General features: G+C 49.4%; 9 protein-coding genes across 9 annotated transcripts; 4 read left to right on the top strand and 5 right to left on the bottom strand.

The window, feature by feature from the left end:
- Positions 1-785: 785 nt before the first annotated feature.
- On the top strand, positions 786-2,035 carry FSUBG_595 (moz represents a chromatin-associated acetyltransferase; the record flags this gene model as incomplete). The annotated part of the gene is made up of 3 exons (XM_036684100.1): positions 786-1,421; positions 1,475-1,705; positions 1,757-2,035. 3 exons carry the CDS (start codon positions 786-788, stop codon positions 2,033-2,035), a joined length of 1,146 nt encoding a protein of 381 aa, XP_036544118.1.
- Positions 2,036-2,527: 492 nt separating this feature from the next.
- Positions 2,528-3,383, top strand: FSUBG_594 (kinetochore-associated NNF1; the record flags this gene model as incomplete). The annotated part of the gene is made up of 3 exons (XM_036684089.1): positions 2,528-2,857; positions 2,910-3,004; positions 3,080-3,383. The coding sequence occupies 3 exons, from the start codon at positions 2,528-2,530 to the stop codon at positions 3,381-3,383; spliced, it is 729 nt and encodes a 242-aa protein (XP_036544117.1).
- A 741-nt stretch (positions 3,384-4,124) lies between these two features.
- Positions 4,125-5,436, bottom strand: FSUBG_593 (uncharacterized protein; the record flags this gene model as incomplete). Its single annotated transcript, XM_036684079.1, has 2 exons — positions 4,125-4,812; positions 4,862-5,436. The coding sequence occupies 2 exons, from the start codon at positions 5,434-5,436 to the stop codon at positions 4,125-4,127; spliced, it is 1,263 nt and encodes a 420-aa protein (XP_036544116.1).
- A 4,717-nt stretch (positions 5,437-10,153) lies between these two features.
- On the bottom strand, positions 10,154-11,882 carry FSUBG_592 (uncharacterized protein; the record flags this gene model as incomplete). Its single annotated transcript, XM_036684068.1, has 4 exons — positions 10,154-10,435; positions 10,489-11,499; positions 11,552-11,626; positions 11,679-11,882. 4 exons carry the CDS (start codon positions 11,880-11,882, stop codon positions 10,154-10,156), a joined length of 1,572 nt encoding a protein of 523 aa, XP_036544115.1.
- A 1,678-nt stretch (positions 11,883-13,560) lies between these two features.
- FSUBG_591 (mRNA turnover 4) lies at positions 13,561-14,407 on the top strand (the record flags this gene model as incomplete). Its single annotated transcript, XM_036684057.1, has 3 exons — positions 13,561-13,751; positions 13,800-14,279; positions 14,344-14,407. 3 exons carry the CDS (start codon positions 13,561-13,563, stop codon positions 14,405-14,407), a joined length of 735 nt encoding a protein of 244 aa, XP_036544114.1.
- A 684-nt stretch (positions 14,408-15,091) lies between these two features.
- On the bottom strand, positions 15,092-16,602 carry FSUBG_590 (U1 small nuclear ribonucleoprotein; the record flags this gene model as incomplete). The annotated part of the gene is made up of 4 exons (XM_036684046.1): positions 15,092-15,753; positions 16,003-16,108; positions 16,161-16,288; positions 16,341-16,602. The coding sequence occupies 4 exons, from the start codon at positions 16,600-16,602 to the stop codon at positions 15,092-15,094; spliced, it is 1,158 nt and encodes a 385-aa protein (XP_036544113.1).
- Positions 16,603-16,961: 359 nt separating this feature from the next.
- FSUBG_589 (mitochondrial 54s ribosomal l51) lies at positions 16,962-17,485 on the top strand (the record flags this gene model as incomplete). Its single annotated transcript, XM_036684034.1, has 3 exons — positions 16,962-17,000; positions 17,051-17,133; positions 17,194-17,485. 3 exons carry the CDS (start codon positions 16,962-16,964, stop codon positions 17,483-17,485), a joined length of 414 nt encoding a protein of 137 aa, XP_036544112.1.
- Positions 17,486-17,866: 381 nt separating this feature from the next.
- Positions 17,867-18,940, bottom strand: FSUBG_588 (triosephosphate isomerase; the record flags this gene model as incomplete). Its single annotated transcript, XM_036684023.1, has 3 exons — positions 17,867-17,898; positions 17,950-18,764; positions 18,903-18,940. The coding sequence occupies 3 exons, from the start codon at positions 18,938-18,940 to the stop codon at positions 17,867-17,869; spliced, it is 885 nt and encodes a 294-aa protein (XP_036544111.1).
- Positions 18,941-20,156: 1,216 nt separating this feature from the next.
- On the bottom strand, positions 20,157-23,980 carry FSUBG_587 (uncharacterized protein; the record flags this gene model as incomplete). The annotated part of the gene is made up of 6 exons (XM_036684012.1): positions 20,157-20,806; positions 21,196-21,208; positions 21,282-21,852; positions 21,904-22,941; positions 23,216-23,580; positions 23,762-23,980. 6 exons carry the CDS (start codon positions 23,978-23,980, stop codon positions 20,157-20,159), a joined length of 2,856 nt encoding a protein of 951 aa, XP_036544110.1.
- Positions 23,981-26,239: the final 2,259 nt, after the last annotated feature.

Here is a 26,239-nt window from a genome sequence, read left to right as displayed (position 1 = left end):
TGATACAATGAGGTGCCGCTTGGAGTTTGGTAGGATGATGGGTGTTTTGTATTTGTTATTGGGTTTATTCATGTCTTGCAGCAGCTTGTTTTGGTCTGGGATAGTAAACGAAAGAACACGACAGCGTTACAATCCTACTGACGGTCTCCCTTGCGCAAGAGGAGGTGGGTTGGAATGAAAAGGGGAAAAGGAGACGATTCTTATGAGGCGTTGTCGAAGTACCCTTGATTTATGAACAGATTGTGTGTCTCGTGTTACCACCAGCGTAACCAAGATATAGCCATAGCCAAGGTACCTACCTACCTACCTTGGTTATTTCTGTAGATGAATATTTAATTAGAAAAATAGTCTAATAAGCACATATCTATTAGATTGGACCCCTGCGGCTATGAACGGCAATTCGCAAACAAGCTACTGAGCACTAAACCAGTTCTGGAGAAATGACATATTAGGGCGAGATCCATTGGAGGCCAAGTCACTTAAGTAGGTACAGCACGCACGCCGATTGCCGGTCCCTCTCAGACGGGACCCTCTCCATTAGAGCCATAAGGTACGGAGTACCTACTAGGTAGGTATAGTACTTCCTCGACATGCTGCATCTTTTGGACTGCACCATATCCAACCTCAACAGACACTTGTTGAAACACGACGATATTATTCTAGAGAGACCGTTATTTTCATGATTGAATTACTCGGAACTTGTCGGCCATCGCTAACTATACGCCCTGAATCTATCGATCGCTACTCACTCCTTTTCTATCCCGCGGGGTCATCCTTTGCCCACCATGACGGCCGCTGCTCGGTTGACCTTCTTAAGCCCGCAGGTCCTGCGAGGTCTACGTGCGACACCCCGCTCTGCTGCTGGCTTTGCTCGACATAGAGGCACTTTCGCGCGAAGGAGAGGAAAAGCTGTTGAGCCTCAGCCCCTAAGGGCAGATACGACCGCCAAGCTTAATGCCTCGCATCCACTCACTAGCGAAACTCCCACTCGCCCTGAGCCCGAGAGCAGTACGACGTCGGTACAGGCGATGCCAGATAAGCCAGTGTCGACGAGCGAGGCTGCTGCATCGACGAGCAGTAAACAACAACCTAAGGAGAACGAGACATCGAAGGAGGAACAACAAGCCAGAACAGCCCGGGAAGAGGCAAAACAAAGCGGCCCCCTTGAAGCAGTACTACATATGGAACCACCAGAAACAACCAAGAAGACGACGACGACGACGACGACAAGACCAGGGCCGGCCATGTGCCCACCGCCCTATGTCCACCATTTCGATACCTACTCGCTCGTGAAACAATTGCAAGTAGGGGGTTATACACAGGAGCAAGCCACGACATCAATGAAGGCGATTCGAACATTACTCGCAGAAAATCTCGAGATAGCGCAGTCAACTCTTGTCAGCAAGAGCGATGTAGAAAATGTGAGGTCTGGGTCGCTGGAGGCCCAAGCAACATTGACTAACAGCTTCCTCAGGAAACATACCTTTTCACAGCGGCTTGTTCAGAGTTGAGTACTGAGATTAAGAATAACCGAAGGCTTGAAGAAGAGCAGCTACGACAACAGCGAACACACCTGCAGCACGAGGTCGACATCTTGACGCAATCACTCAACCAGGAGGTTCATACACTTAATGATAATGTTCGAGGTTCATTTAACGATCGAAAAATGGCCGTCAGAGAAGAACAGAAAAGCGTCGAGAGCTCTGTGAGGATCCTTTCCGATATCGGCAAGATTTGGTGACTGACTGTATCACAGATTCAACAAATCAACTACAAGATCAGCATTGTTCTCAGTAGCGATGCTAAATCAGAAATCGAGGCAGTGAGATGGATTCTTATCCGTCGCTCTGTTCTGGGAATACTGTTCATGGCTGTTTTGACGCTTGGTACACTTCGATATGCCACATATGTTAGCCACGAACGACAAAGAGAAGCAGATCGTATCAAGAAAGAAGAGGAAGAGAAGCGAAGAAACGGCGGAAAGCAGGATCGCGCTACGGACGCCGACGCAATTGCAATTCTGGCTGCCAACTAAACACGGAGAGACATACGAAGAAGAAGAAGAAGAACATGAGAGGGACAGCATCAACGACATACAGACGAACGAACACTTTTTCCTTGGGATTTTTAATCGATACCCTTATAGATTTTCTACCTGGAACTACAACACGGTGTTGCAACAGACAAAAGGCTGCGTCATGATAACTTTGCAAGTTTCATGTGCTGATGAGCCTTGGTTATGATGGGTTAGGCATGGATGGATACACATCGTACATACAAACACGACATGCAATTGGCTTTGACAAGCTTATGTTCATAGACATATATAGACATTCTGAATATTTCAGACCAGGTTGACTCTGGATTTTCCTCATAATTGGTTACGTTCTGGGATTATAGATCATGACTGGTCCACCACGTGCGATAAGATGTATAGCACTTACCCCACGCGCCGCCTTGTCAGTCGCGTCTCTCAACCACCAAGACTAAACTAAACATCTCCAACATCAGTACCATATTTATCATCATGGCTCCCGATCCGCAACCGGAACAACCCGCGCAAGCCGAAGCAGCCCAAGAAACAACCCAATCTCAAACACAAGAATCAGAACCACAACCAGAATCAGAACAAGACCCTCCCGCATCACCCCCCCTCCCTCAGCGACACACAGCCGTTACGCCTGGCCCTCGCGCCGCGCGTCTACAAGAACTCTACGCGCGATCGCTAAAGAAGACGCTGGGCAAGATTGGATGGGACAATGTCGCCGGCTGCTACCCTACGGTTGCGAAGAGGGCGGAGGGTGTGCTGAGGCAGGTCCAGAGACAAATGGTTGATAAGCTTGGCGAGAAGTGCGAGGTATGACACAACGAAGTGGTAAATAAGGATAATGCTAATGCGGAGTGGACAGAAAGAGTTTGACAACATTATGGTGTCGAGACAGGTCGTCCCTAAGCTCAATGATCTGGAGAGCCTTATTAGCGATGCCTCCCGCCGACGCGCCGAGTCAACAACAGAAGAACCAATACCGCAAGTTCCCTTTTCATTACCGTAACCGCCATACACTAACAGATAATATAGTCCTCATCTTCTGCCCCCGTCAGCAATCCTCGCCGCACATCTCACACCCGCCCTCACAGCGCACCAGTCGCAACTTAATGCTCGCCTACAAACGACACAATCGCAAAACACCCTATTGTACGATGAAGTTCGTCGTCAAAGAGAAGAAATTCGTACACTTCTCGATGCCCTCGAAGCTGTCGTTGCCGATGTCCAGGGCGCAAATGACGCGCTGCGCCCGGTTGTGGACGATATTGCTGCTGAGACGAGACAGGGCATAGCAGCCGTTGACGCTGCCAATGGTGGTGGGCAACAAGGATTATGAACGACGAAAAAGATGCATATGCATGTAAATAGTATAAAAGCCTAACGTATGCTGGCTGTGGTCATACCATGGATCGGGAGTAACGGGCGTTATCATACCAATGGTTTGTTTTGTCTTGTATAACAGCATTTACGAAGCAACGTTCACAGTTAATCAAGCATTTAGTTGCAATGTTATCTTTCAAAATATTTCTTTCGATGTATCTATGTACAGGCATCGTAAGCCGTGCATGCAAACGTGTATGAATTGCTGATATGGAAAAGTAGCCATGGCCACTCATGCTGGAAACCAAATGGCTGAGGCACGACTCACCACAACCCAATGCCGTGTAGCGTCCTCAAATGTAGAAAGCACGAGGATCTAAGCAGACAATAAATGAAATGCAAACTCCGTTCCATGATCGTAAGCCCCTGTCATCATCGGCTGATACATCCGCAGCCTTCCATGCGCCAGATATGCAGAGAAAATATGTACTGCCAAGAAAGTAAGAGATGAGGAGAAGAGTATCTAACTCAGTATGTGACAAAATATGATAGGTGATCTAGTTGTATATGTCGTAGAATGAACCCAGGTTAGGGTTAAATGTGTGTCATCTTGAAGGGAATATGACTGGTCGCGGTGATGTCTGTCGTAAGAGAATAGTTGTCGACTCCAGGGAGTATGTGTATGTAGTAATGATGAGATAGATGATAGATGAAAGATATAGTCGTGGTAGGAGGGTGTGTCCGTTTGGCCAAGAACTCAGATAAGTCTGTTTTCGGTATGAACCGTTTGCCAAGCCCCAAAGTAGTCGATCTCACCGTAGGCAGGCGGGAGGACCCTGACCATTCGGCCTGTCGTCCAATCAACATAGAACTTCTTGCCCTTGCTGATGATGTATGGTGTTTTGCGGGGACTTCTAAAGAGCAGGTTGCTGTAACAGAGCTTGGCATACAGCAAGTCATGAGCACTCGACCACTGATGTTCTGGTATCCATTTTCCATCGACAGGGTCAATGCCCATGTTGTTGTATGACGTTGTGCTGAGGCGACGGGCAAGGTCTATTCGCGGAGGGGGTTCAACCACTTCTTCTTCATCTCCTTCAACCTCAATTTCAGGTTCTAGCCTGGTTTGAGATTCTGGAGCTAATCGTAAAGGTGGCGCTGATGGACGAGCCTCATTCGTTGTCGCAGATACTTCTTCAGATCCTCCTTCAATGCCCAGTTCTGACAAGTCAATAGCTGTAGCCGTTGGCGTTTGGCCATGGAACCAACGAATTCGTTGTATTCGGGGAATAGACATATCACGCGGGAAGTCTCGGTCTTCCAGAGGCAGAGCAATATCGATAGCCGCGAACAGACCTTCAAGCCATTTGTTGAATGTACTCAACTCGATACAGCATAGGAGAAATTGGTCTGTCTCGGCTCGAACACGGATGGTATATCGCCTCCTGTATCTTATTAATAACAAATCCTACGCCTGTACTTTTGATAGCTTACTTCGTATAGTCAGCGGCAATACCGACATCCGCATACAAGAGGCTATATGTCTTCTCGAGCTTGCCCCTCTTTACCCATGGAGGGTTATCCGGGTCGACCGATGGCCCGTCACTGCGTGTTCTACCCCAACTCCATGCTTTCTTGGTACCATATATGCTAAGCGCTGTTCCATTCAAACAGACGTGAACGGGATACCATTGGCGGTCCTCGGCCCTCTTTATCAAGTTTTCGATTTCGTGTTTCTTGTCAAATACACCTTCCAGTAATATTGAGTTCTTATAGTCGGGTAGGCTTTCTTTTCCTGTATCTGGATGAAGCTGAGTTTCGCCGCCCCCACCAGTCGTGAGCTCCTTCCCCTTCTCCAAACGATCCCCATCATAGGAGATATTCGACGTTGTCGGCGGCGGATCTCGCTCTGGCTGGTACGGAGGCGGCTGGGAGGGTCGGCGCGGACTTGTCATGACACGCTGGTAGTAGAGGTCCTCCTCCATCGATACACGCCGCCTGAGGGGCGGCGACGTAGGAGCGGTCGTGGATGATACATCGTCCTCGGCCGTGGCCCTGCGTAGGTCCATTGGAGGGAGATGGGACTTATATGAAGTCGGAGAGGGCCCCACGACCGGCCGATACGGAACGGAAAAGGCTCGCAGGGTGACTCTGTCGTCTGGGGGCGTGAACCTCAACGAGCATTGGCCATAGGAGTCTCCATAGAGGACGGTGAACTGAGGAGGTTGATCATTCCGACCCGCTCTGAGGTTGTGTGGAGAGGTTTGGAAGAAGAAACTGGAGCGAGCCAACAGAAGTCGTAGGTGAGAGGATCAGAACAGTCAGCATGGATCCACGAAGAGAAGCATCTGTTGTGGAAGAAGGTCGCACGCAGGGGTTCGTAAGTTTGAGGAGAGAATCGTGGATCGAAGGGGGGTGTGAGTCGAGCTGGAAGACGGGGTTCAACGGGATGCCGGTAGGGCCCAAACCAGGCGTGCCTCCGTCCAGCTTCGATGGGGTATGGAAGAGGAATGGAAATGCGGCGGCTCTTTTGCTCGGGGTGACTAGGATCGATGGTAAGGTTAGGGAAACGGTGACCAAACCGGAGCAGCCAGACCAGAGCAAAGCGACGTCAGCCGTTTCAAAAGGGCCCACGTTGAACCGAGCTTTGAGGAGGATTCAGATGAGAGAGTGGAGTGGCAGCCGGAAGTCGTAGAAACGTGAGGGTGTGGGAATGGTATTGGGGAGCGTGGACCAAGACGCTGGCACAGGCTCAGGCTCAGAGTGGCGAGATGAGGCTGCTGGCGCGCTGCTGCAGTGGACACTACCGTATTTTTTCGAGAACAGCGATTTCGCCTAAATCGAGCAAGTCAGGACAATCACATTTGGATCTGATGCGACAGAGTCTTGATTGGCCTTTTGTCTCGGCCGGGTTGTGGGATGCGCGGGTGTGATGCGATCCGCACTTTTGAAGAGCGCATCAAAGTGCAGCAGAGTTTACTGTACTAGATGCGCCGAATTTCCGCGCTGACTGCCGATCTCGCCTTTACTAGTGGATATCTTTTTCAGATTTGGTGTAGGGCTCTGTGTCTTTGTCCTGAAAGTGCTATTGTTGATCTCGAAGATGTCGCGAGGATGAAGAGTGCAAGATGTCGTTGGTGGTGCCAAGTCGAGGGTTCTCCTCTTCCTTCCAAGGCCTAGTTGTCGACTCGATTTGACTCCGCAGGAGCTGGGCAGTGAGATTGTACTGTACTGTACTTACCTAGGTAAGGTAGATAGATGTCGGGGAAAGAGCACCCTGATCGTTTGGAGACCCCCGGTCCCGGGAAAGCACGACACATGGCATGGCTTGCTTGACCTGTTCTGTGCCTGCGCCTGCCTGGCGTTGTCTCTCGGTGGTGGACTGTCAGTGGCAGCCGCATGTTGCAGGTTCAAAAGGACCTCCTTCCCGCCAAAAGGTCCCGCGAACTAGGGTCTCACAAGCCCACACTCACAGATAGAACCGCACGAGGAAGTTGCAGCACACGGCCCCACCTTGCCTCGCTAGTCCCGGTCGGGGAGGTCACAAAAGGGTGACGGATAACCGGCACAGGACTTGCCTGAGAGAGTCTCTCCCCACTGCCAATGGAAGGTCTGCTACGAGTATGAATTTTAACCTTGAATTATATGTTTTGTCGATGTGAGAATCACCCTACCCTCTTTGGGCGATTATCCTATAGTCCTCGCAATCCTGCTACAAGGGCAATTGCCGTTCCAACACCCAAAAAGCCATAAATCGAGGGAGGCGCCCGATAGAGTTCAAGCCTCGATACGGACTAATCTGGTACTCAACGTACATAAGCCACAATCGATATCTCGGCCGGATCTCGACTTCAATATCCGGAGCCTCAGGTCGTCGCTTAATTAATAGAAACCTCTGAACACGAGACCTGTCCTGCAAGTCATTCATTCTGTTACTTGATGGGACGTCAACTCGCACAAAAGTCCTTTCCTCAGCGAAGATACTTTCGGCTCCCATTTCATTAATCCGAGACGCCGCATTGCAGGCGTAACAGCATGAGCCAACCAACATAGAAAACGGCACCTTGTTCCGTTACAAAAGTGCCCTTTACCGTTTCGATGAATAACGATCCAATCTGATTGCTAATTCGCTCGTCAAAGACGAACCAGACTCCTGGGAACTTTCCGGAGTACGTATCCTTTTCTCCAGGACAGCTTACCTCATCGCTCTGGCAGCGTTGCGCTGGTCAAAGGAACTTTTGATACTAGCATTGGCACCTTTGATAGAGGCCCCTCTCTATGTCTGGGGTCAGGCCCTTCTATGCGCTCGGCGTCTCTTTTTCGAATCATAAATAGCCCCACACTAATATTCTAAATGAGTATTTCTTGTTATTCTATTATTCATAGTCAGCCATCGTGACATTTTCATTCCTTGTGACCGGTAAATCATTTTTCATGTTTTATGCGAGCTGACTGACGGGATGAATCATGGATGAGTCGATCGACTCATCCTCGGACTCGATGAATGCGAAGAAGGAACATCAATACCTTAGTCAACTCCCTCGCACAATACAACGAATGAATCTAATTAATACACGGACCACACCGAAACCCCCCTCTTCTTCTACGGAGGACCCAATAGACATTGTCAATAGAAATTCTTAGAGCGGCCCGCGCGGGTTGCACAACATTTCCGGACCATCTCCGTCAGAAACCTCCCGTCTTACTGTCCATTAGGTTCCCAATACGGGTGCACTATTAAGCACAAGAACCTGGAGCAGGGCCGATTGATAACTAGTACTGTCACGACCTATGCTGCATGCATTACCTAGGTACGTAGGAGCCTGTTTTGTTGCGGGGGAGAGAACACGCAAGCACTTTTTCTTGGTGTGACGTGACGTGACGTTTGATCATCAAGATAATCAACCAATTCATCATGCAGTGAGATTGTTTGATTTGCTTGGGCTTGGGCTTGGATTGCTGCTAATTCCGTCCGTGACACCGGCAGTCGAATTGCTTCTTGACGATCACGCAAATCGCACGGTAATTATTCCTCCGAGAGACCTGTAAGCAAGTCTGGAAAGTTCAGACTCTATGCCGATCCTTTCCTTGTCTCATTTTGCAAGGAACATGATCCTAAAAAGTACCATCGACGGAGTTTTAAGTCGAGGCTCTAGGCTCTCACATTCCATCCACAAGTTAATTACCTTTGACTTACTGTACGGAGTATGTTAGGAATAGAGAGGTATACGTGTGTGATTCAGATATCGTAAACCAAGCCTACAACCTTACAGAACAAGCACTCCATGGGATGATCCTCTCCCGTCTTGGCTGCAACCTTTACTCCTATGTAAAACAATCTCAACGAAAATGTGATCAGCTCAAGCCGCTGTCTCAGATATTTCCATAGCAAACTGAACCTGAATTGATCGTCCGGGATAATAATAACAATACTCCCCGGATCTCTCGGCAAGGACCTTGCTTGCATCGTCCCATCGCCAGAAATTCTCCCTCACATTATATTGGCTGTTCTGTTTTTTCTCCTTGCGGTCTGCTTTTAGAAGGTCGCAAAAATACCCGGGGAACCTTTTGTTTCCCCATGTCATCCATTGTGCGGCGTGTCCGGAATAAGCTACCATACCGTGCCTTACATATGTACAATAAATAATAGGACACGCCCTGGCTATTCGGGATAGTCTCCGAGGAACCGAATGGATAGAATCAAATCGCGGTGTCTACTATACCAACACGTGCAACTTTGACCGTCGATAGATTCAAAACCAAGTTCTCTTTGCCTCGTTGCATAGTAACTATTACGCGTGGGTATCCTCTCTTGTTCAAAAGTTCCCCAGTAACTCAGTAACTGGCTTAGCCTTTTGTCAATGCTTTTTTCCCCTGTTACAAAAGAACCTTGACCAACGTCCATCATTATTAACAACAATTTCTCATGCGACGAACCGTTCGACCTGTTTGATCCACGAGGCTCTGTAAGCTTAACTTCGGATATCATCGCACATACAAGACGAGCAACAGCAACATTGCTTCTAAGGGACCTTCTAGACCGATACTGGATATCATGACCGTCGTGCCCCTCCTGTCCTGCATCTTCAGCATGTTACGTTACCTGCCTCTCATGACATGACATGAAAGCATTAACCTCATATGAAAATTTTGCATTGGAAACCAAAAAGGTACGGATCATTACTACTTGCACAGTAAAAAGTACAGAACATGGTCCCTCCAGGCCCATTCATTCATCGCAGACCTGGACTCTTGTCCACCATCGTCAACTGTCACTGCTTCGTGAGTATGTATACCCGTCGACGTCCTTCTGCCCATCCGGGTACTGCCATCTCTATCGCCCGCTCGTTCGCTTTTGTAAGAATGTACACGGTCATTAGAAAGTAATGATGCCAAATCAAAGCTCCCAGCCTATGACCTTTCCCCTGTTTTCGCTGAAATCCGTAACCCAATCGCCGGCTGAGAGGATCAGATGCAGATGCAGCGCGCAAACCACCGGAATGAAAAACGAACAAATTATGACTCCAAATTCCCAACTCCATCCTTCCTCCGAAAGGGAATACCAAACTCCGCTCCCTTACCGCTCCCCCTGACCATCTGCTGAGCTTGTTTTCTGTTGTCGTCCCCTCGTGTTGATGTTGGAATGGTTATGTATATCACGTAGATTAGTTGTGATTACTTCGATTTGGGATCCCGGTCGTTCCAGGACATAGATAGCAAAACCAAGACTGACTACTGGTTTCGAAGTCTGATCCTGGCCACTTTATATATAACAGTCGCCATTGCTTAAGCATTATGAGACTGGGCACCACCACGGCCGCGGGGAGCGCCACCACGGCCACGGTTTTGACCAGAGAAGTTGCCTCGGGGGCCCTGGCCACCAGATCGTCCGCCCTCAGCACCACCACGGCCACGTCCTGAAACGGGGCCTCGGCCACCAGCATTATTGGCACCGGGCTTGTTGCGACGGGACTCGATCATGATGTTCTCGCCGTTAATGGTGTGAGGGTTGGCAGCAACCGCAGCCTTGGAGGCTTCAGGGGTCTTGAACTCGACGAATGCACAGTTCTATGCCATGTTAGCTTTAACGACAGTGTCGTAGTAGAGGGATCTGAACTTACCTTCTGGCGGATGATATCAAGGCTCTTCAACTCGCCAAAAGCAGTCAAAGCGTTCCTGAGGTCTGCATCCTGGACCTTATCCGTGACGAACTTAACGTATACGGTGGTGCTTTCCTTATCAGCAGGAGGTCCGGAAACAGACTGAGGTCGGTTCTGTCGCTTAGAGTCACTACCTGCAGTCTGCCATCCAGCCGCATCCTTACCAGCGGACTCAGTGGCGGGCGCGGCAGATGTGGCAGCAGGAGCAGCAGCGGGTTGAGAAGTAGCGGCAGCAGAAGGAGCGGGAGCACGGCTCTGGTTCACGGGAGGAGTAGTAGTCTTGGGGAGAGGAACAACAGGCTTAGGAAGGGCAGCGGCAGCTCGGCTGGCCCATGTCATGGGCTTAGGAGGAGCAGCAGGCTTCTCGGGGGCTGCAGGAGGAGGAGCGACAGGCTTGGAAACGGGTGTAGGGCTAGGATCCTTAGGCTTCTCGGGCTCCTTCACGTCTTCCTCGGCAAGCTCCTTAGCAGCCTCATCCGCGGTCTCGGCGGGCTCATCGGGCTTCGTCTCAGGGTCCTTAGCCTCAGACTCCTCGAGGGTGTTGCCGTTGAGAGACACACTGTCCTTAGAAGTGGAAACCTCCTCGAGCTTCTGATCAACAACCTCGGGATCGAGAGCAGGGGCCTCCTCCTTGATTTCCTCGACAGACTGAGGAGCCTCGGGCTTGACAGCGGCAGCAGGTTCCTCCGTAGCGGGAGCAGCAGGCTCCTCGGCAGCCTCCTCAGAGGCAGCAGCAGACTCATCATCGCTCTCGTCATCGATATATCGCAGGATATCATTGAGGACAAAGTAGCCGGAGGGTTGCTGGGCAAGGACAAAGGTCTGGACGAACTTCTTGGGTGCTTTGTTGTTGTTGCAAGTCTCGCCAATCACTTGGATGACGATGTTCTCAAAGGAAGCCTGGGAGTCAACATTGGATATCCTGACCTTGCAGTCGTGGAAGTCTAGGTTCCTGATGCGTTCTTGAATGTCCTGTTATACTGTTAGTCACCAATCCAGGTGTTCCTTTTTCATCTCAACTTACCTGTCGGCCAACAGAGACCTTGGCAACCTCAGCTTCGCGACCATAGACGAATTGCGAGCGCTTGCCGTAGAAAAGCTATCAAGGTCGTTAGTATGAAGAAAGCACACCGGCAACGGAGTTTACATACGTGAAGCTTCTCGGGCGACTTGCTCAGGGTGGTGTAGAACTGTTCCACGAAATACCAGCCAACCTCATCCTTGGATGGGTTGTTGGTGGCAGAAGCGGCAGCGGTGGCAGAGCCATCGGCAGCAGAGGTAGTAGGAGCTGTTTGTTGTTGGTCGGCAGGTTCCTTGTACTGATCCTGTTGGGTGAAGTTACCGTTGGAGGCCATGATGGCTGTGTGTTGTGGTGTGAAGTTTGATATGACGAGTGTGGTTCGGAGCGAAAATTGGGCTGGGTGCGCAACCGGCGAGCTCTCAGTGTCGCGGAAACGGGTCGAACGAGGGTGTGAAAACGTCGAAGAAACAGAGCCTGATATTACGGGTTCAGGCTCAAGACGAGGATCGTGTTCGGTCGAGATTGAAGTGATGGGGCTGGAGTTTGGTTGAATCGAGTCGAAGCAAGCAAGCAGAATAGGGCAAGCCTGATGACAAAATGGAGTCGAGGGTTCGTGGTTGGAAGGCAAGGACGTGAGGGGTGGCAAGGTCAAACTTCGGGATCGGAGAAAAGATCGAGAGTTACGGGACTTGCGAGGTGAGAAATGGAAAGATAGTGGAGAGAGGTAGAGCTTCAATTAGCTAGAAACCGAGAGGGAGAGAGAGGGAGAGGGAGGAGTCGAGTTGTTTACGGGGCTCTGCAATTGGGATGAAAGAGATGTTTGGACAATGTGTGATGTGTTTGTGTGGCTCCAGTAAGAAAACGCCTTCAGAGCTCCCGGCTGCTCCAACTAGAAGGTGGTCTGTGCGTCATCTGTCTTGTTCTCCTTCCCTCTTTTTCACGATTCCCGTCTGTCTTCGGAACGGGAAGTGTGTAATAGTTTTCCCGAAAGACGCCAAGTCTCGACGAGACTCGACCGGAAGCATCAGCTACAAAAGAATGAATTCTTATGTTAACCCAATACTAAGGTATCCTAAACGCTTGCAGTACCAAGTCAGATTAAACTCACCTAAACTTTTCGGGATATCTCACCCATATCGCTAGTTTTTCAGGGATCTTTATGTCACCATTATGTAGCGTTCTAGCATACAACCCTGTCATTGCGGCATTGCAGACTCGAAGATAATTGGTGTGGTATCTAACGTTAAACGGCTCCATGGCAACTCACATCACTTTGCTTTTTGGCGATAGCCTCATCCTGACTATTCGCTACCTTACTTATGCGTATCAACCAACGACCGTCAATTGAATATAGACAGGTTCAAGATTACAACTACCTTACTATAGTTCATTTCCTTAGCCCAGCTACATATAACATCTGTATTCAGTCGAACAACTAACCCCAAGTGAGAGTTTACTGCCATCTTATAAGGTAGTGCTTTAAAGAAGATGGCTATAACCACATTAAGAGGCAACAGTGTCCGTTGCCTGCTTTATACTACATCTCATCACGTTGATACAGTCCCTTCAACATAGCCCATCCAGTCAGTATCTTGGATTGGGTAAGGTAATCTATCTTGCTCCTTGAGAATTTATGTTTTCGAATTAGTCAAAGACAGGAAACTGGCAAACAAAGAAGCTGAATCAATTACTTGGCCTTGACCTACTTCAATGTATTATATTGATCTTGACAGACATTACCGGATTAGTACACCCTAGGTGAGTGATTGGACCCCTGCCACGGTGAGCAAAAGTTGCGGGGTCAACTGATAAGATAGCTCGCCCATTCGAAATTTTTATCGCAGAAAGCAAAAAAATCCGGTGGACAGCCGCCTTCTGTAGCAGGCATTGAGATCTCAAGTCCCATTCAGACCATAACCACCAACCAAAACTTTCGATTCTCAATCCTCCTTCGACCTCACCACTTTTCGAGTTCCTTTTGAACCCTTATATCAACAAATAATACCGCCAAAATGCCCAAGTCGAAGCGCGCAAAGGTCGTCCACCTCACACAGGTCTCTAAGAAGACGCGCGAGGACAAGGACAAGCTTTTCCAGAACATTCGCGATACTGTCCCCGAGTACCAGAACTGCTTTGTCTTCAGCGTCGACAACATGCGAAACAACCACCTCAAGGATGTTCGACGTGAGCTGTCCGATTGCCGGTAATGCCTCTCTGTGTAAGCCTCCTGATCGCAACTAATTCTCTATAGTCTCTTCTTCGGAAAGACAAAGCTTATGGCAAAGGCTCTTGGCCAGACACCCGAGGAGGCAATCGCCCCTGGAATTGAGGGACTCAGCCGTTATTTGACTGGTACCGTCGGCCTGATCTTGACCAACCGCCCTGTCGAAGAAATCCTCTCTTACTTTGAGAACCTCGCTCCTGTCGACTTTGCCCGCGCCGGCGCTGTGGCCACCCGGGATTTCTCTATTCCTACCGGCGTTGTCTATGCTACCGCTGGTGAGGTTCCCGCCGAGCACGATGTTCCTCTCGAGCACACCATCGAGCCGGAGCTGCGACGTCTTGGTGTCCCTACCCGTATGGTCAAGGGCCGTGTTGTTCTCGGTGATGAGGCTGGCCAGGGCGAGGAGTATGTTGTTTGCAAGGAGGGTGATGTTTTGGATTCACGACAGACAAGATTGCTTAAGCTTTTCGACGTGTGCTTGAGTGAATTCAAGGTCAAGGTGTTAGCGTAAGTTGAAGCTCCTCTGAGGTATCAACTCGGCACAAGAACAAAAAAAACTAACATGGCCTAGATACTGGAACGCTGCTAGCTCTGAGGTGACAGAGATTAACCCCAACGCTATGGATGAGAATTAGATGAGTCTAGGATAAGGCTTAGAAAATGGTGCTAGACGTTGGGTTTAACAACTTCTGTTTGAATGACTGATACCAGCATGAAATTTTTATGGGATCTCGGCGTTGAGGGCCATGGGATATGGAAGGGCATCATGTTTTACCAATAGGCCCCCCCGAATGACAATATGTACTTCACAACATTCACAAAATTCGCTTATTTTCTTAACTGTTATTGAACATGAAAACTCCTAAGTGATACATCAGAGTCGGCCTTCTTAGCCAGCCTAGGCAACATCTCGAGGGTCAGTACGGAGTAGGTCACCGAGTCTTACCCTTATGCAGCATAAAGTGGCCAGTTCACCATCGACCTATCCTCCAAATTTTACCCCGACTCCCAAAAAAGCAAATAGAATACATAGAAAGGTTACCTGACACGTTGCGTAAACCTGAGTCCATATGGATGTACCGGAGGATGATAACTCAAACCAAGTTGAGTGTCTTGTCGGCTGGTTAAATGATGACAGCAAGAAAGTGAAATCCGACGAGCGTTATCGGACAGAAGCGTATAGTATAATCGGGAATACTCGAGATCCGAGGTTTGGCGATAATGGTGTGCTTACCCTTCCTTTCGTGGAAAAGAGGTCTGGATTAATGACTGAAAGAAGATCGGCAACCCACCACACAAGGTCATGGAGAATTACTCCATTAATAACGACGAAGCTTTCGAGGATCCTCATAGCCGCCGTCATAGCCACGCTTTCGACCACTATCGTCATCACGGGGTCTGTCATAGTCTCGGTCCCGTTGTTCGCGATACCCACCTTCTCGTCGGCCTCCGATGGGTTCCATGTTGCTACCGGTGCGTCGGTTCTCGCGTTCTCCGCCGTATCGGCCACCGTCACGATGGCCGCCGCCGTGTCTGTCGTCAAATGAGCGACCGCCGCCACGAGAATCATACCCACCGGGGCCTCGGTCACCACCCCTTCGGTCGCCACGGTCCCGGTCACCAAAGCCGCCGCCGCCGTTTCTGCGGTCGAATCCAGGGCCGGACGGGGCATCACTAGGTGCGCTATAACCACCTCGATCGCCTCCCCTGTCGCCGCTTCGGAATCCTCCTCCACGGCCGCCGAACCCTCCTCTAAAACCTCCACGGCCGCGTCCTCCGTCGAAACCCTTGAAACCACCACGGAAACCGCCACCGCCGCTAAAGCCACCGGGACCCATGGGGCGAGCAGCCATAGCTCTGGTATAGCCTCGTCCTCCGAGGCCACCGCCGAGTCGGCGAGGTTTCCAGCCTTTGACAGTTCTGCCGCGTTCAACGTCTACCTTGATACGTCGATCCTTGATGCGCATACCATCACAGGCATCTAAAGCCGCTGCTCATGGTTGCGCCGAATGGCGCAGGTGTCAGTCAATCTTACCCTAAATAGTACCTTGTGTGCTGACGGATATGACAAAAGAAAAGAAAAGGAAGAAGCAGAGACGGGCAAGCTTGAGGGCCCTTTGGTGTCTCGCATATACTCCGTGAGAAGGGCAAGCTTGAGGGCCACAACTCAAAAGATACATCCAGGGAAGAATACAAATGGCTAGTCAGACGGGGAGGGGTTCATATTTACCTCGCATATCTTTCTCTCGTTCGAATACGACGAAAGCATAGCCGCGATGGGGCTTCTTCTTCTTGTTTGGCTTCTCATGAGCGTGAGTATCGACAACAATACGAATCTGCGGTGGTGTCAGTCACTGGCTATGCGATGTTTTGATAACGATTGCATACACGCTCGATAGGACCGTAGCGGCCAAATTCCTTCTCGAGATCCCTTTCATCAGCGTCGTAACTAAGACGTGCGACCATCAAAGTCTTGAACGCATCGCCACGAACATTGGGGTCTTCGTTTGGCTTATCTGTTAACCAAGTTAGTGCTTGTTTTGTGGTGGAATATTCGGGTCTCCTGACGATGATCAGGCGCTTCTCTGAGGACCGTCTCCAGTTTCTCCCTCTTCTCTCGCTTCTTGCGATCGCGGGCTTCCAGCCAACTCTCAGTGGGGTTATAAACATCAGTCTCCTTGTACTTCTGAAGCTCGGGGAGAAACTGTGCAACACCGGTGATGGGTGCTGTCCTGCGATGCTGAGGCGCATGGTCGGGCGGATCGATGTATCGCAGAGGTGGTCGCGCTGCGAAGAGCGCGAGCAGGTTAGGGGGAAGTTTGTCGGTCATTGCACTATTTCGAATCGAACGGGGTGAAGGGAGCGATAAATGAAGTTATTAACCGAGAATGAATAGGCGAGCGTGAGTTTGCGATGAAGGACAGACAGAAAAGCCGAGACTGGGCGGAATTTGATTGAAGTTGTCGCGCGTTCGTTCGTGGGGGAAATTAATCCTTTGAGCCTGCTTTGGACTCGAGGGATGCCTTGCAGCGGCTCAGGCATTCTGCTAGCCGATATTCTGCCGACGCGTACTAAACCCAAATAGGACACACTCCACTGAGAGCTGATTTTCTGGTGATAGCCTCTCAGCACGTCAATTCTTTCTAGCTGTTATCGGATCAATTTTGTACTTGATACGGCCACACAAGCATGACTGTTAAGGCGATAGGACAAATAGCAAAGGGCCAAGTATGTTCAATTCGACGATGTCTTGGAGGCACAAGTACTGACCTTTGCAGAATGGCCTCGGCGCATTTATCCTCCAGTGCAAGAAGTTAGACTTCTACTACTGTGACTGGGCTGGTAGTTCCAAGGGTATGAAGTATGTGAAACAATCCAAACATCCTCCTGGTCTCCTCAACATTGGTTGACCTGATTACAGTGGCTTCATCAAGTCTCTTCTCCCCAAGTTCGCCGCCGCCAACCCTCAAGTCGAATTCTCCATCTCCCCTCGACCCGGAAAGCACCCCGTCGTTGTCGGTCACTACATCAATGGTCGAACTAAGCCCATTTGCGTACGAAACCTATCACCATACGAGATCCTTCAGAAGGCCGAGTTACTGCGTGATGCTAGCGGAGAGAAGTTGAAACGTTACAACAAAGCCGTCAACAGCGCTCAACCAAGTGTGCGTGGCGTCTGGTCCCCATACCACGGCAAGGGAATGGTTGTTTAAGAGCTGGCTTCTAAAATTGGGGTTTCTGTACATTTAGGTGTTTTGTAAACAATATTGGGGCTGCTTGTAGCATTGGGTTGCGAGGAAATTTGTACGATTTATAGCAAGATCTCCATGAGGTTAGGGGCATGAATGACAACTGCTTCTCGTCTTCACCGCTGGCTGAACATCTATGCTCCAGCAAAATTCTTTTTCCGTTTCTTGTGATAGTGAAAAGCTACAGAATCATTCGAGGAAAGTCTTGGTCACATAATAGAATCATGACCAAATTATTCATGGGTATAATCATTTTTGTTTCATTCATCATCTATCTATCTGCTCCTTTGTCAAGGTATCAAAGACCTCAATGGAACAAGACTTTTTACTTTTGGATTTATGTATTTACTGCTTGGTAGCGTTGATGATGTCGACGACTAGAAGAATCAGTCAGCACAGTACTATTAAAGCATGTGAGGAGGACTTACAAGCAGGCTTAAGAGAAGCACCGCCAACGAGGAAACCGTCAATGTCGGGCTGCTTGGAGAGCTCGCCGCAGTTCTTCTCGTTGACACTGCCGCCGTAGAGGATTCGGGTCTCGTCAGCAACCTTGTCGCTGATACCACGGAGAAGGTCACGGATAGCCTTGTGGACCTCCTGAGCCTGCTCAGTGGTAGCAACCTTGCCAGTGCCGATAGCCCAGATGGGCTCGTAGGCGATGACAATGTTGGACCAGTCGGAGATCTGGGACTTGAGGGACTCGAGCTGCTTAGAGACAAAGTCGATGGTCTTGCCGGCCTCACGGGTCTCGAGGGTCTCGCCGCAGCACCAGATGACCTTGAGGCCGTTCTCAGTGGCGTACTTGGTCTTGGAGGAGATGGTCTCGTCAGACTCGCCGAGAATCTCACGACGCTCAGAGTGGCCGAGGATGACCCAGTTGATGTCGCTGTCCTTGAGCTGGGAGACGGAGATCTCGCCGGTGAAGGCACCGTTGGGCTTGTTGAAGACGTTCTGGGCGGCGACCTCGATGTCCTTGCGCAGGGTCTCACGGACGAGAGGGAGGTAGAGGGCGGGAGGAGAAACAACAACCTCTGAGAGCGTGTTAGTCCATGTCGCTCTAGTAAAACGAGTGAGGGGTTCTGTTGAGAAACTGGGATGATGCGCGGGGCAGGGCAGGGCAGGGCAGGGCAGGGCAGGGCAGGGCAGGGCAGAGGAACAGAAGAATGACGAACCAGCGTTCTTGTCGAGATCAGCGTTGTTGAGGTTATCGACAATCTCCTTGATGGACGACTTGGAGCCGTTCCTACAAAGGTTAGCTTCTGAGCAACTCCAGGAAATATCTGCGGCCTTTTCGCTTCACGGAGGGGAGGGGCAGCAAGAAAAGCGATCGAGCTGAGAACAGCAGAGCGAAGCAGATTGCTATGGCGGGGTAGAAACTCACATCTTGAAGTTGCCGCCGACGAAGAACTTGCGAGCCATGATGAAAGTATTAATTTGAAATGATGTTTTAGAGGAGATAGATTTAGGTGAGCAAAGAATTGAGGCAGATGAAGCAGAATGAAAGTGGTATTTTTGAGTTGAGTTGAGTTGGGGAAAGCTAGGTACCTTATGTAAATAGTCCCTCAGTAATGGATATTACCTAGCTCAGCTACCTACGCCCACGTTTCATGGTGGGTAGGTTGTACTTCAGTTGGGCCGCTCAGGCCAGACCAAGCCAAGTCAGGTCATGAATTATCGACAGACAACCAGAACATGGATCAATGGATTCAATTTTAGATTCGGCAGATTATTAGGGAGATAATTGAATATAGCGACACCATAATATTTGTATTTCTGGTGAGAATAGCCAGTTCATTCATCTTCACTCTGTATATACTAACGGAGCTCAACACCCAGATAGCACTTACAAGAACACATTGACGCCCTCTCTTAGTTGCGGCAGAGCTCGGAGCTTATTACCGTTCATTATACGCTGCCCTTCCGTTTCTCTCCTTCATCCACTTGTCCGTCAATCACTGCCCCTACATACACTCCAAAACAAAAGACTTCCAAACGTTTCTCTGCCATGTCGTGTTCTCTTTTTTGGCTGATCCAACGCAGTAGCGTCATAGTGGAGGCTCAAGGACCACCCACTCACAACCAAGACTCCGAGATGGATTGGATGCTACTGAAACCACCGAGACCGTGGCCGAGCCGACATCTCGGAGCTACCTACTCAACGCAGCTGTCATGTCATCAATCGACTTTTACCTCTATAAAGCATAATCTCTACACTTCCGGTGAGGTGAGGTAAGTTCCAACCACGGAGGCAGTGGAGGTGAAAGCGATCCCCCAAACAAACGAGCTGCATTCACTATCCCCACGATCTGGTCCCGGAGACCGTGGCCCTGATTCTCCCGAAAAACTACAGGTTTCACCGCTGATCTTGACTTGTTTCTCGCCCTTTCATCGCATCTACGGTTACGATGTATCTGCAATGAATCTAGGACCTTGAAAGCATGTACATGGATCTGAAAAAGGCCCTAATCCATCTAACAATGTCACTTAGTCGGGCCATGAATACTGTCGACCCATACACGATAACCATGTCAGGCCATTCTCAAAAGCGTTTACAGTTACACCCGCATGTTACCAGACTATTCTCAAAAACAAACTTGATTGAACTCAAATCCTATCTGCAGTGATGCTATCAATATCAAAATTCCTCCCAAACAAAGTGTCTAAATCTGCTACCCTTTCCTGTTGTCAAGGGCCATCTGTTGTTGTTGTTGTTGTTGTTGTTGTTGTTGTTGTTGTTGTTGTTGTTGTTGTTGTTGTTGTTGTTGTTGTTGTTGTTGTTGTTGTTGTTGTTGTTGTTGTTGTTGTTGTTGTTGTTGTTGTTGTTGTTGTTGTTGTTGTTGTTGTTGTTGTTGTTGTTGTTGTTGTTGTTGTTGTTGTTGTTGTTGTTGTTGTTGTTGTTGTTGTTGTTGTTGTTGTTGTTGTTGTTGTTGTTGTTGTTGTTGTTGTTGTTGTTGTTGTTGTTGTTGTTGTTGTTGTTGTTGTTGTTGTTGTTGTTGTTGTTGTTGTTGTTGTTGTTGTTGTTGTTGTTGTTGTTGTTGTTGTTGTTGTTGTTGTTGTTGTTGTTGTTGTTGTTGTTGTTGTTGTTGTTGTTGTTGTTGTTGTTGTTGTTGTTGTTGTTGTTGTTGTTGTTGTTGTTGTTGTTGTTGTTGTTGTTGTTGTTGTTGTTGTTGTTGTTGTTGTTGTTGTTGTTGTTGTTGTTGTTGTTGTTGTTGTTGTTGTTGTTGTTGTTGTTGTTGTTGTTGTTGTTGTTGTTGTTGTTGTTGTTGTACTTGCTCTCTGTGAAATCTGTATCAAACTCATGTCAGAATGATCAGTGTTTTTGTTTTTATTCTCGCGACGTCCCCCTTTTCCTTCTCGGCTCGACCTTAAAGTCCTTGGTGTTTCTCCCGTAACAGGGACTCCGTTATCATCCTGGCGCAGCGATAGCGCAATCCTTGGGTTGACATCCGTGGTCCTTATCCTTGGCATGATGAATTCCGGTGATAATGCAGTGCATTCGTTCCTAGGAAAGAGTCTACTCGGCTGGACATGTCCTTCTGCCGTAGATCTGTGGCATCATTGCCCGGTCCTTGGGACGTCTTCGAGATTCAGAATTTGTCTCTATATTAGACGGACTTCTTTTCTCTGCCTGTGCACTTGCACAAATCAATTTTGGTTTGTTTTCGGTAGCAGACAAGACTCGCATGTCTGAAAGATGGTTAGTTTGACCCAGGCATATACGTCCAGACAACCACTTACAAATCATTCAGCCAGTGCCAACCAGAGTGTTCCCTGGGTTGTTGATGGCATTGAGGTCGTTGGTGAGCTTCACCATGGAACTCAGGCGGTTCTGGAGAGTTCCGATGTGCTGGAGGTTCTGTGTGTCCTCAGGCTTGATAAGGTTTCGCATGAGGCTCTCCACAGCCTTGCGGTGCTCCATCCACTGATCAATAAGGGGCTGGGTCATGTTCTCCTTGGGCTCCGGGGGAGGAGGCATTGACTTGACAGTCGCCTTGCGGCTGTGGGTAGTCTGAGCCTCGGCAGTCTCAGTCTTGCGCTTACGTCCCTTGGCAGGCTGAGCAGATCCACTCGTAGGTGAGCCGCTGGAGCTTCCGTGGTCGTTGTGAACACGTTTCATGTGGTCACGCAAGTTCCACTGGCGAGGGAATCCATTTCCAGGAACGGCACGCTCACAGCCCTCATAAACACAAAGGAAAGGCTTGTCGCCATGACCATGGAGTCCGTGGGCCTCACGTTCATGGCGGAGGAGGCACGCAGTCGACGAGAAGCGGGCGCCCTCGCACGACTCAGCCTTGCAGCGGTAGGGTTTCAAGTGAGAGTCCACGAATTTGCTAGCTCAGTCAGTATACATTATCCCAGTAGTTGAGCTTCTGATTTCTTACTCGTAGTTGCACTTGAGTTTCTCGGGTCGGTGGTTGCAGCTTGGTTGTCCTTCCCATGGGCAGTGGTAAAGTCCATCCTCGTATGGAGCGGCCTTCTTGTATAGGTCATGGTCCCGAGCGGACTCACCATCGCTGTTTTGTCGTCGTGGACCAGTGAAGGCAGAGGTGGCAGCAGGAAGCTCGTCGAATGTGGGCATGGATTTTCCGTTGGCATCTTCAGAGATCACAGGGATATTCCGGTCCAGGCTAGAACAGTCGACTTGGTAAGAAACCGGATCAGGGGTAACTATGCGGTTAGGGGCTACGTACCTTGGTGACTGGCACTGAATCTCAGGAGATGAGTTTGGGCTCTGGTTAGGGAACCACAAATCCTCAATAGTGTTGGGAGAAGATGATCGAGAGATAGAGCTAGAGAAGCAGTCCCAAGGGCTGGGAGGAGAGTTCTCGACCAGGGAAACATCAGGGCCGAGCTGCATGTGAGAGGGAACAACATGCAGAGGGTTGGCATCGGGAAGAGAAAAGGTGGCATCACCGTTCAATCCACCGTCAAGGGAGTAGCCGGGCCAGTACATCTGGTTCGTGATACCATCGGTAGGGTCCAGGAGGCAAGTATCAATTCCATGCAGGGTAGCACCGGTCTGGGTTCCAGTCTGAAGAGCGGAAGCATTACCTGTGAAGTCCATGTTGGACAGATGTGATGATTGTGACAGCGAAGAGCCGCTAGACCTGCTTGAGCTCACCCTGGACATGGCTTGTCCACCTTGGGTCACAGAAGCGGTAGTCCTGGATGTGGACCAGTTTCCTTGGGAAGGCACCCTGGTTCCTCGGGGCGTAGCATGGCCAGATGTGAAAATGAACTCCTCGGCTTCTCCGGAATGGGCGGATCCGTTGTCTGAGAAATCTTGAAAGTTCTGTGGTCCTTCTACTGTCGTGGCCCATGACGAACCTGTCAACAGGTCCGCTGATGGTTCTGTTTGAGAAGAAAAAGAAAAGAGTCCAGTGTTGGGGGCCAATGTTGGCTGAGAGTAGCTATAATCGCTGGGGAAGGGTCAGTGTCCCGTTCTTCGCAATGTGAAAGCAAATAAAAGCAAAAATGAAACAACAAGACTGAAGTCATGACTCGGAATCAACTTTGAATCTGTTACTAGGTTAGCATTCGAGACGAGGTTGACGTGGTATTAGTTTACAGACCAAGTATGACAGTGTGAAGCATAACCTAGGATTAGATCTTGCGTTCTGTCGAGATCCTTTGGGTGATCCATGGATTATTGTTGTAGCCAGGGCAAGGTCGTCAATACAGTAATCAAATCACATCGAATCCGGCAGTGTTCCAGTGGCATGTTGAGAGTGTTTAACGTGTTGTCGTAAAGTCCAGGCCTTCAATCTAAGTATTCGCAGAAAAACAAGTTGGTATAGCATCATGTATTGTCGATGTTGGAATTCCAGTGTCGATTGAGCAGAACAATGAGATCCTCGGTATCCATTGTGGTCCAGCAGAAAGAACGTCCAGTAGAAAGCATTATTGGTGTCCATGAATGTAAGTCCAGTGCGGCTGCACGAAGAAGCAATCAAATTGGATTGCAGGCCATTAAGCCAGATGCTACCTTGATGTCTAACACCGCTAAGCGGTACAGAAGGAGCAGAGTCCAGGCGAAATTCAGTAGGTCGTGTGATGTCCTGTCGAAATACCATCCGCATATGAAAGGTCCATATCCAGAAACGGGATCAGAGGAAAAGGTCCATATTGTCCTTGGGTCGACTCCTAATATCCGGAGAAATCCTTGTGGTTCATGAATAGTCCAGGTTTGTTCTCCGGTCGAAGAGCTGCTGATTCAATTTGAAAGCGGGCAATACTCACGAGGCTCACGGCCAGTGTATAATAATATTGTTTCATGTCCGGGCGGACAGATCCAGTCAATGTGAGTCCAGGCTTGTTGTCGTCATCATCCATGGGTATATCAAGGTCCTTTGAGATCCAGAAAAAGATGTTCCGGGAAATGTCCTTGGGTCGAGAGTTGAATAGAGTTTCCTGGTTTGGTATCCTTGGACAGAGTGAAGCAAGATTGTCGGTGTACATGATTTGCGAGCAACATGATTGAAAAACAAACGCGAACCTCCCAGGGAAGAGTAAGAAAAACAGTACCTGGACAACGAGTGAACCTCATCGAGGTCAGAGTTCTTGAACGCGTGCATAGTAGCAGGCTGTGTCACCAGTGTAACGGTCATTGTATCCTCGGAATGGAGAGCAAAATTGAGCTCGTGGATCAGCAAACAACGTTAGGACGTTGTCTTGCACGTTGAGACCAGTGGCAATCTGTCGAGTTGTTGGTGTTGTTGCGCGACAGGATGGATCCTTGGGCTGATTGGGTTGCTTTCAATTCCAGGTGGAAGATTGAAAACTTTGATAGTTGTGTATGAGAAAGAAGGGTAAGAAAGGCTTGGTAGTCTATGAAGGATGAGACGGAGTGCTTGGTTGGGTAGTAAGAGGCGAGAGTTGGGCAGGAAAATTGAGGAGCAGAAGAGAGAGATTGGGCAACGAGGGATCCTGCGGGTTTTATTGTCATAGAAGCCTGACCTGTTACCACGACAGGGTTCCACTATCCATGTAACTGCCGCAAAACGCGGCCATTGTCTGGTCGCAGGAGTGAGTTGGCGTTTGTGATTTCAGAGTGCAGAAACCGGTGTGTAGGACTATTGCAAGGATCAGCAGAGAAAGGATGGGCCAACGCGACGAGCGACTGGTTAACTTCCCTGATTTAGGATGGGTCAGGGTGGAGATAAGACCTGGTCCGCATCCTATCACCTAGCATTAACCTATGAGAGGAAGGGATAATGGCTGTTGGACAACGCATCACTGCATCTGCGTGAGCGCAAAACCAAGTTAAACACGAATGCGGTGCGAAAAGATGTGAGGAAACATGGTCGACGGAAGAGAAAATGAGAGGTTGGCCGAGATTGCGTCCATATGGTCATCTCGCCTGTGTTGCGAGCGATATTAATTACTGAGGATGATCATTGAGGCATTCGTCCTTGGGATGAAAACTAGTGTCGGATACAGCAGCCTCCGTATTGGACCGCAAAGTATCTCAGGGCCGGGCTCCTGACGATCACTTCCACCACAGCCTCGAGGATTCCCAACTCGCGAGTCAACGAGAAACTCTGTCATTCTCGTCCCTGTCATAGTTTGGCCATGTCTTCGTGGCCGCGGCCCGCTGCGCTATTGTCAGAAGTGACCCTCCTTTACTCTCAAGCTGCGGCCAAGTCGGCATGGGTGGATAAAACAGAGCAACCATTGCCAACCAGGCCACATGATACATACTGTGAGCCTATATGCAACAGACGGCACACCGAGCATGCCGCTTATCACCCAGGTGCTTTATCTACGTCCTGTGATTGCTCATGTAGCAGACCGCATCAGGCTGGGCAGGCCTTGGTCTGTTTTCAGCAGGTCTTGGACGCCCTTTAGAATGATGAGAGCGGGCTACAGGATGGGCCAGCGAATCGCTCGTGGCATGCATATGACACACAACTGCGGTCAAGAGTGTGTGAAATGCACATGCAAATGCAAAATCAGGCGGCTGAGGCGCAATGACAGAATGAGAAAAGATGGTGAGACGACAAGCCCAAGTAATCAAGTCATAAGATGGCCCAGTCCCGGAAATGGTTGGTGATGAACCATTGTCGCTGGAAACACTGACCAGGCCGGCGTCTGCCGATACTCACTGGCAAAGGTGAGCATAGGTAGAAAGGAGAGGAAGTCCAGGCAAAATCATCTCGACTCGATGTGTGGTTGATGTTTGATTGATGGACCCTGATAAGTCCGAGCCACCCGCGATTTTGAGTTTACCATACCGTACGGAGTACTCTGTACTTCCTTCCCTTCTTCAACGGGAGCGTCGTTCCGTGCCTTCCTTTCCCTCCACCCCGTCCATTCCCCGTATTTCCTTCCTGGGAAAGTTGCTAGAAGGAACAATAGAAGGGAAGGAGAAAACGGGAAGCGGCCCGCAACTCCACGTGATGGTGTAACCGTTTCAGCTTTCCATTATTATCGTCTGCGGTTCTTTGAGTCGCTTGTTGAACACTACCTACCTACCTTACCTACTAACTTATCTAAATTTCATCTCTTCCTCCAGGGAAAACTCTATGTATTCTATGAGTTGATGTCCTCTCATTCTACCGTCAGCCCAACCGATGTCTATCTTCCGGGTATTTCATCGACCCCTCTCATTGGCCTTGAACCACGATATGCCAACACCAGAAATATGTGACAGCTCGCATCCACGCATCACCTGGCTTGCTCCCACTCTATCTTCAAGCAGTCAGACGCCAACTCAGT

The sequence above is a fragment of the Fusarium subglutinans genome (genome assembly GCF_013396075.1).
Source record: "Fusarium subglutinans strain NRRL 66333 chromosome Unknown NRRL66333_c0000002, whole genome shotgun sequence".
NCBI classification, from domain to species: domain Eukaryota; kingdom Fungi; phylum Ascomycota; class Sordariomycetes; order Hypocreales; family Nectriaceae; genus Fusarium; species Fusarium subglutinans.
Note: the sequence above shows the minus strand (reverse complement) of the source record. Positions and strands in the feature narration are given on the sequence as shown.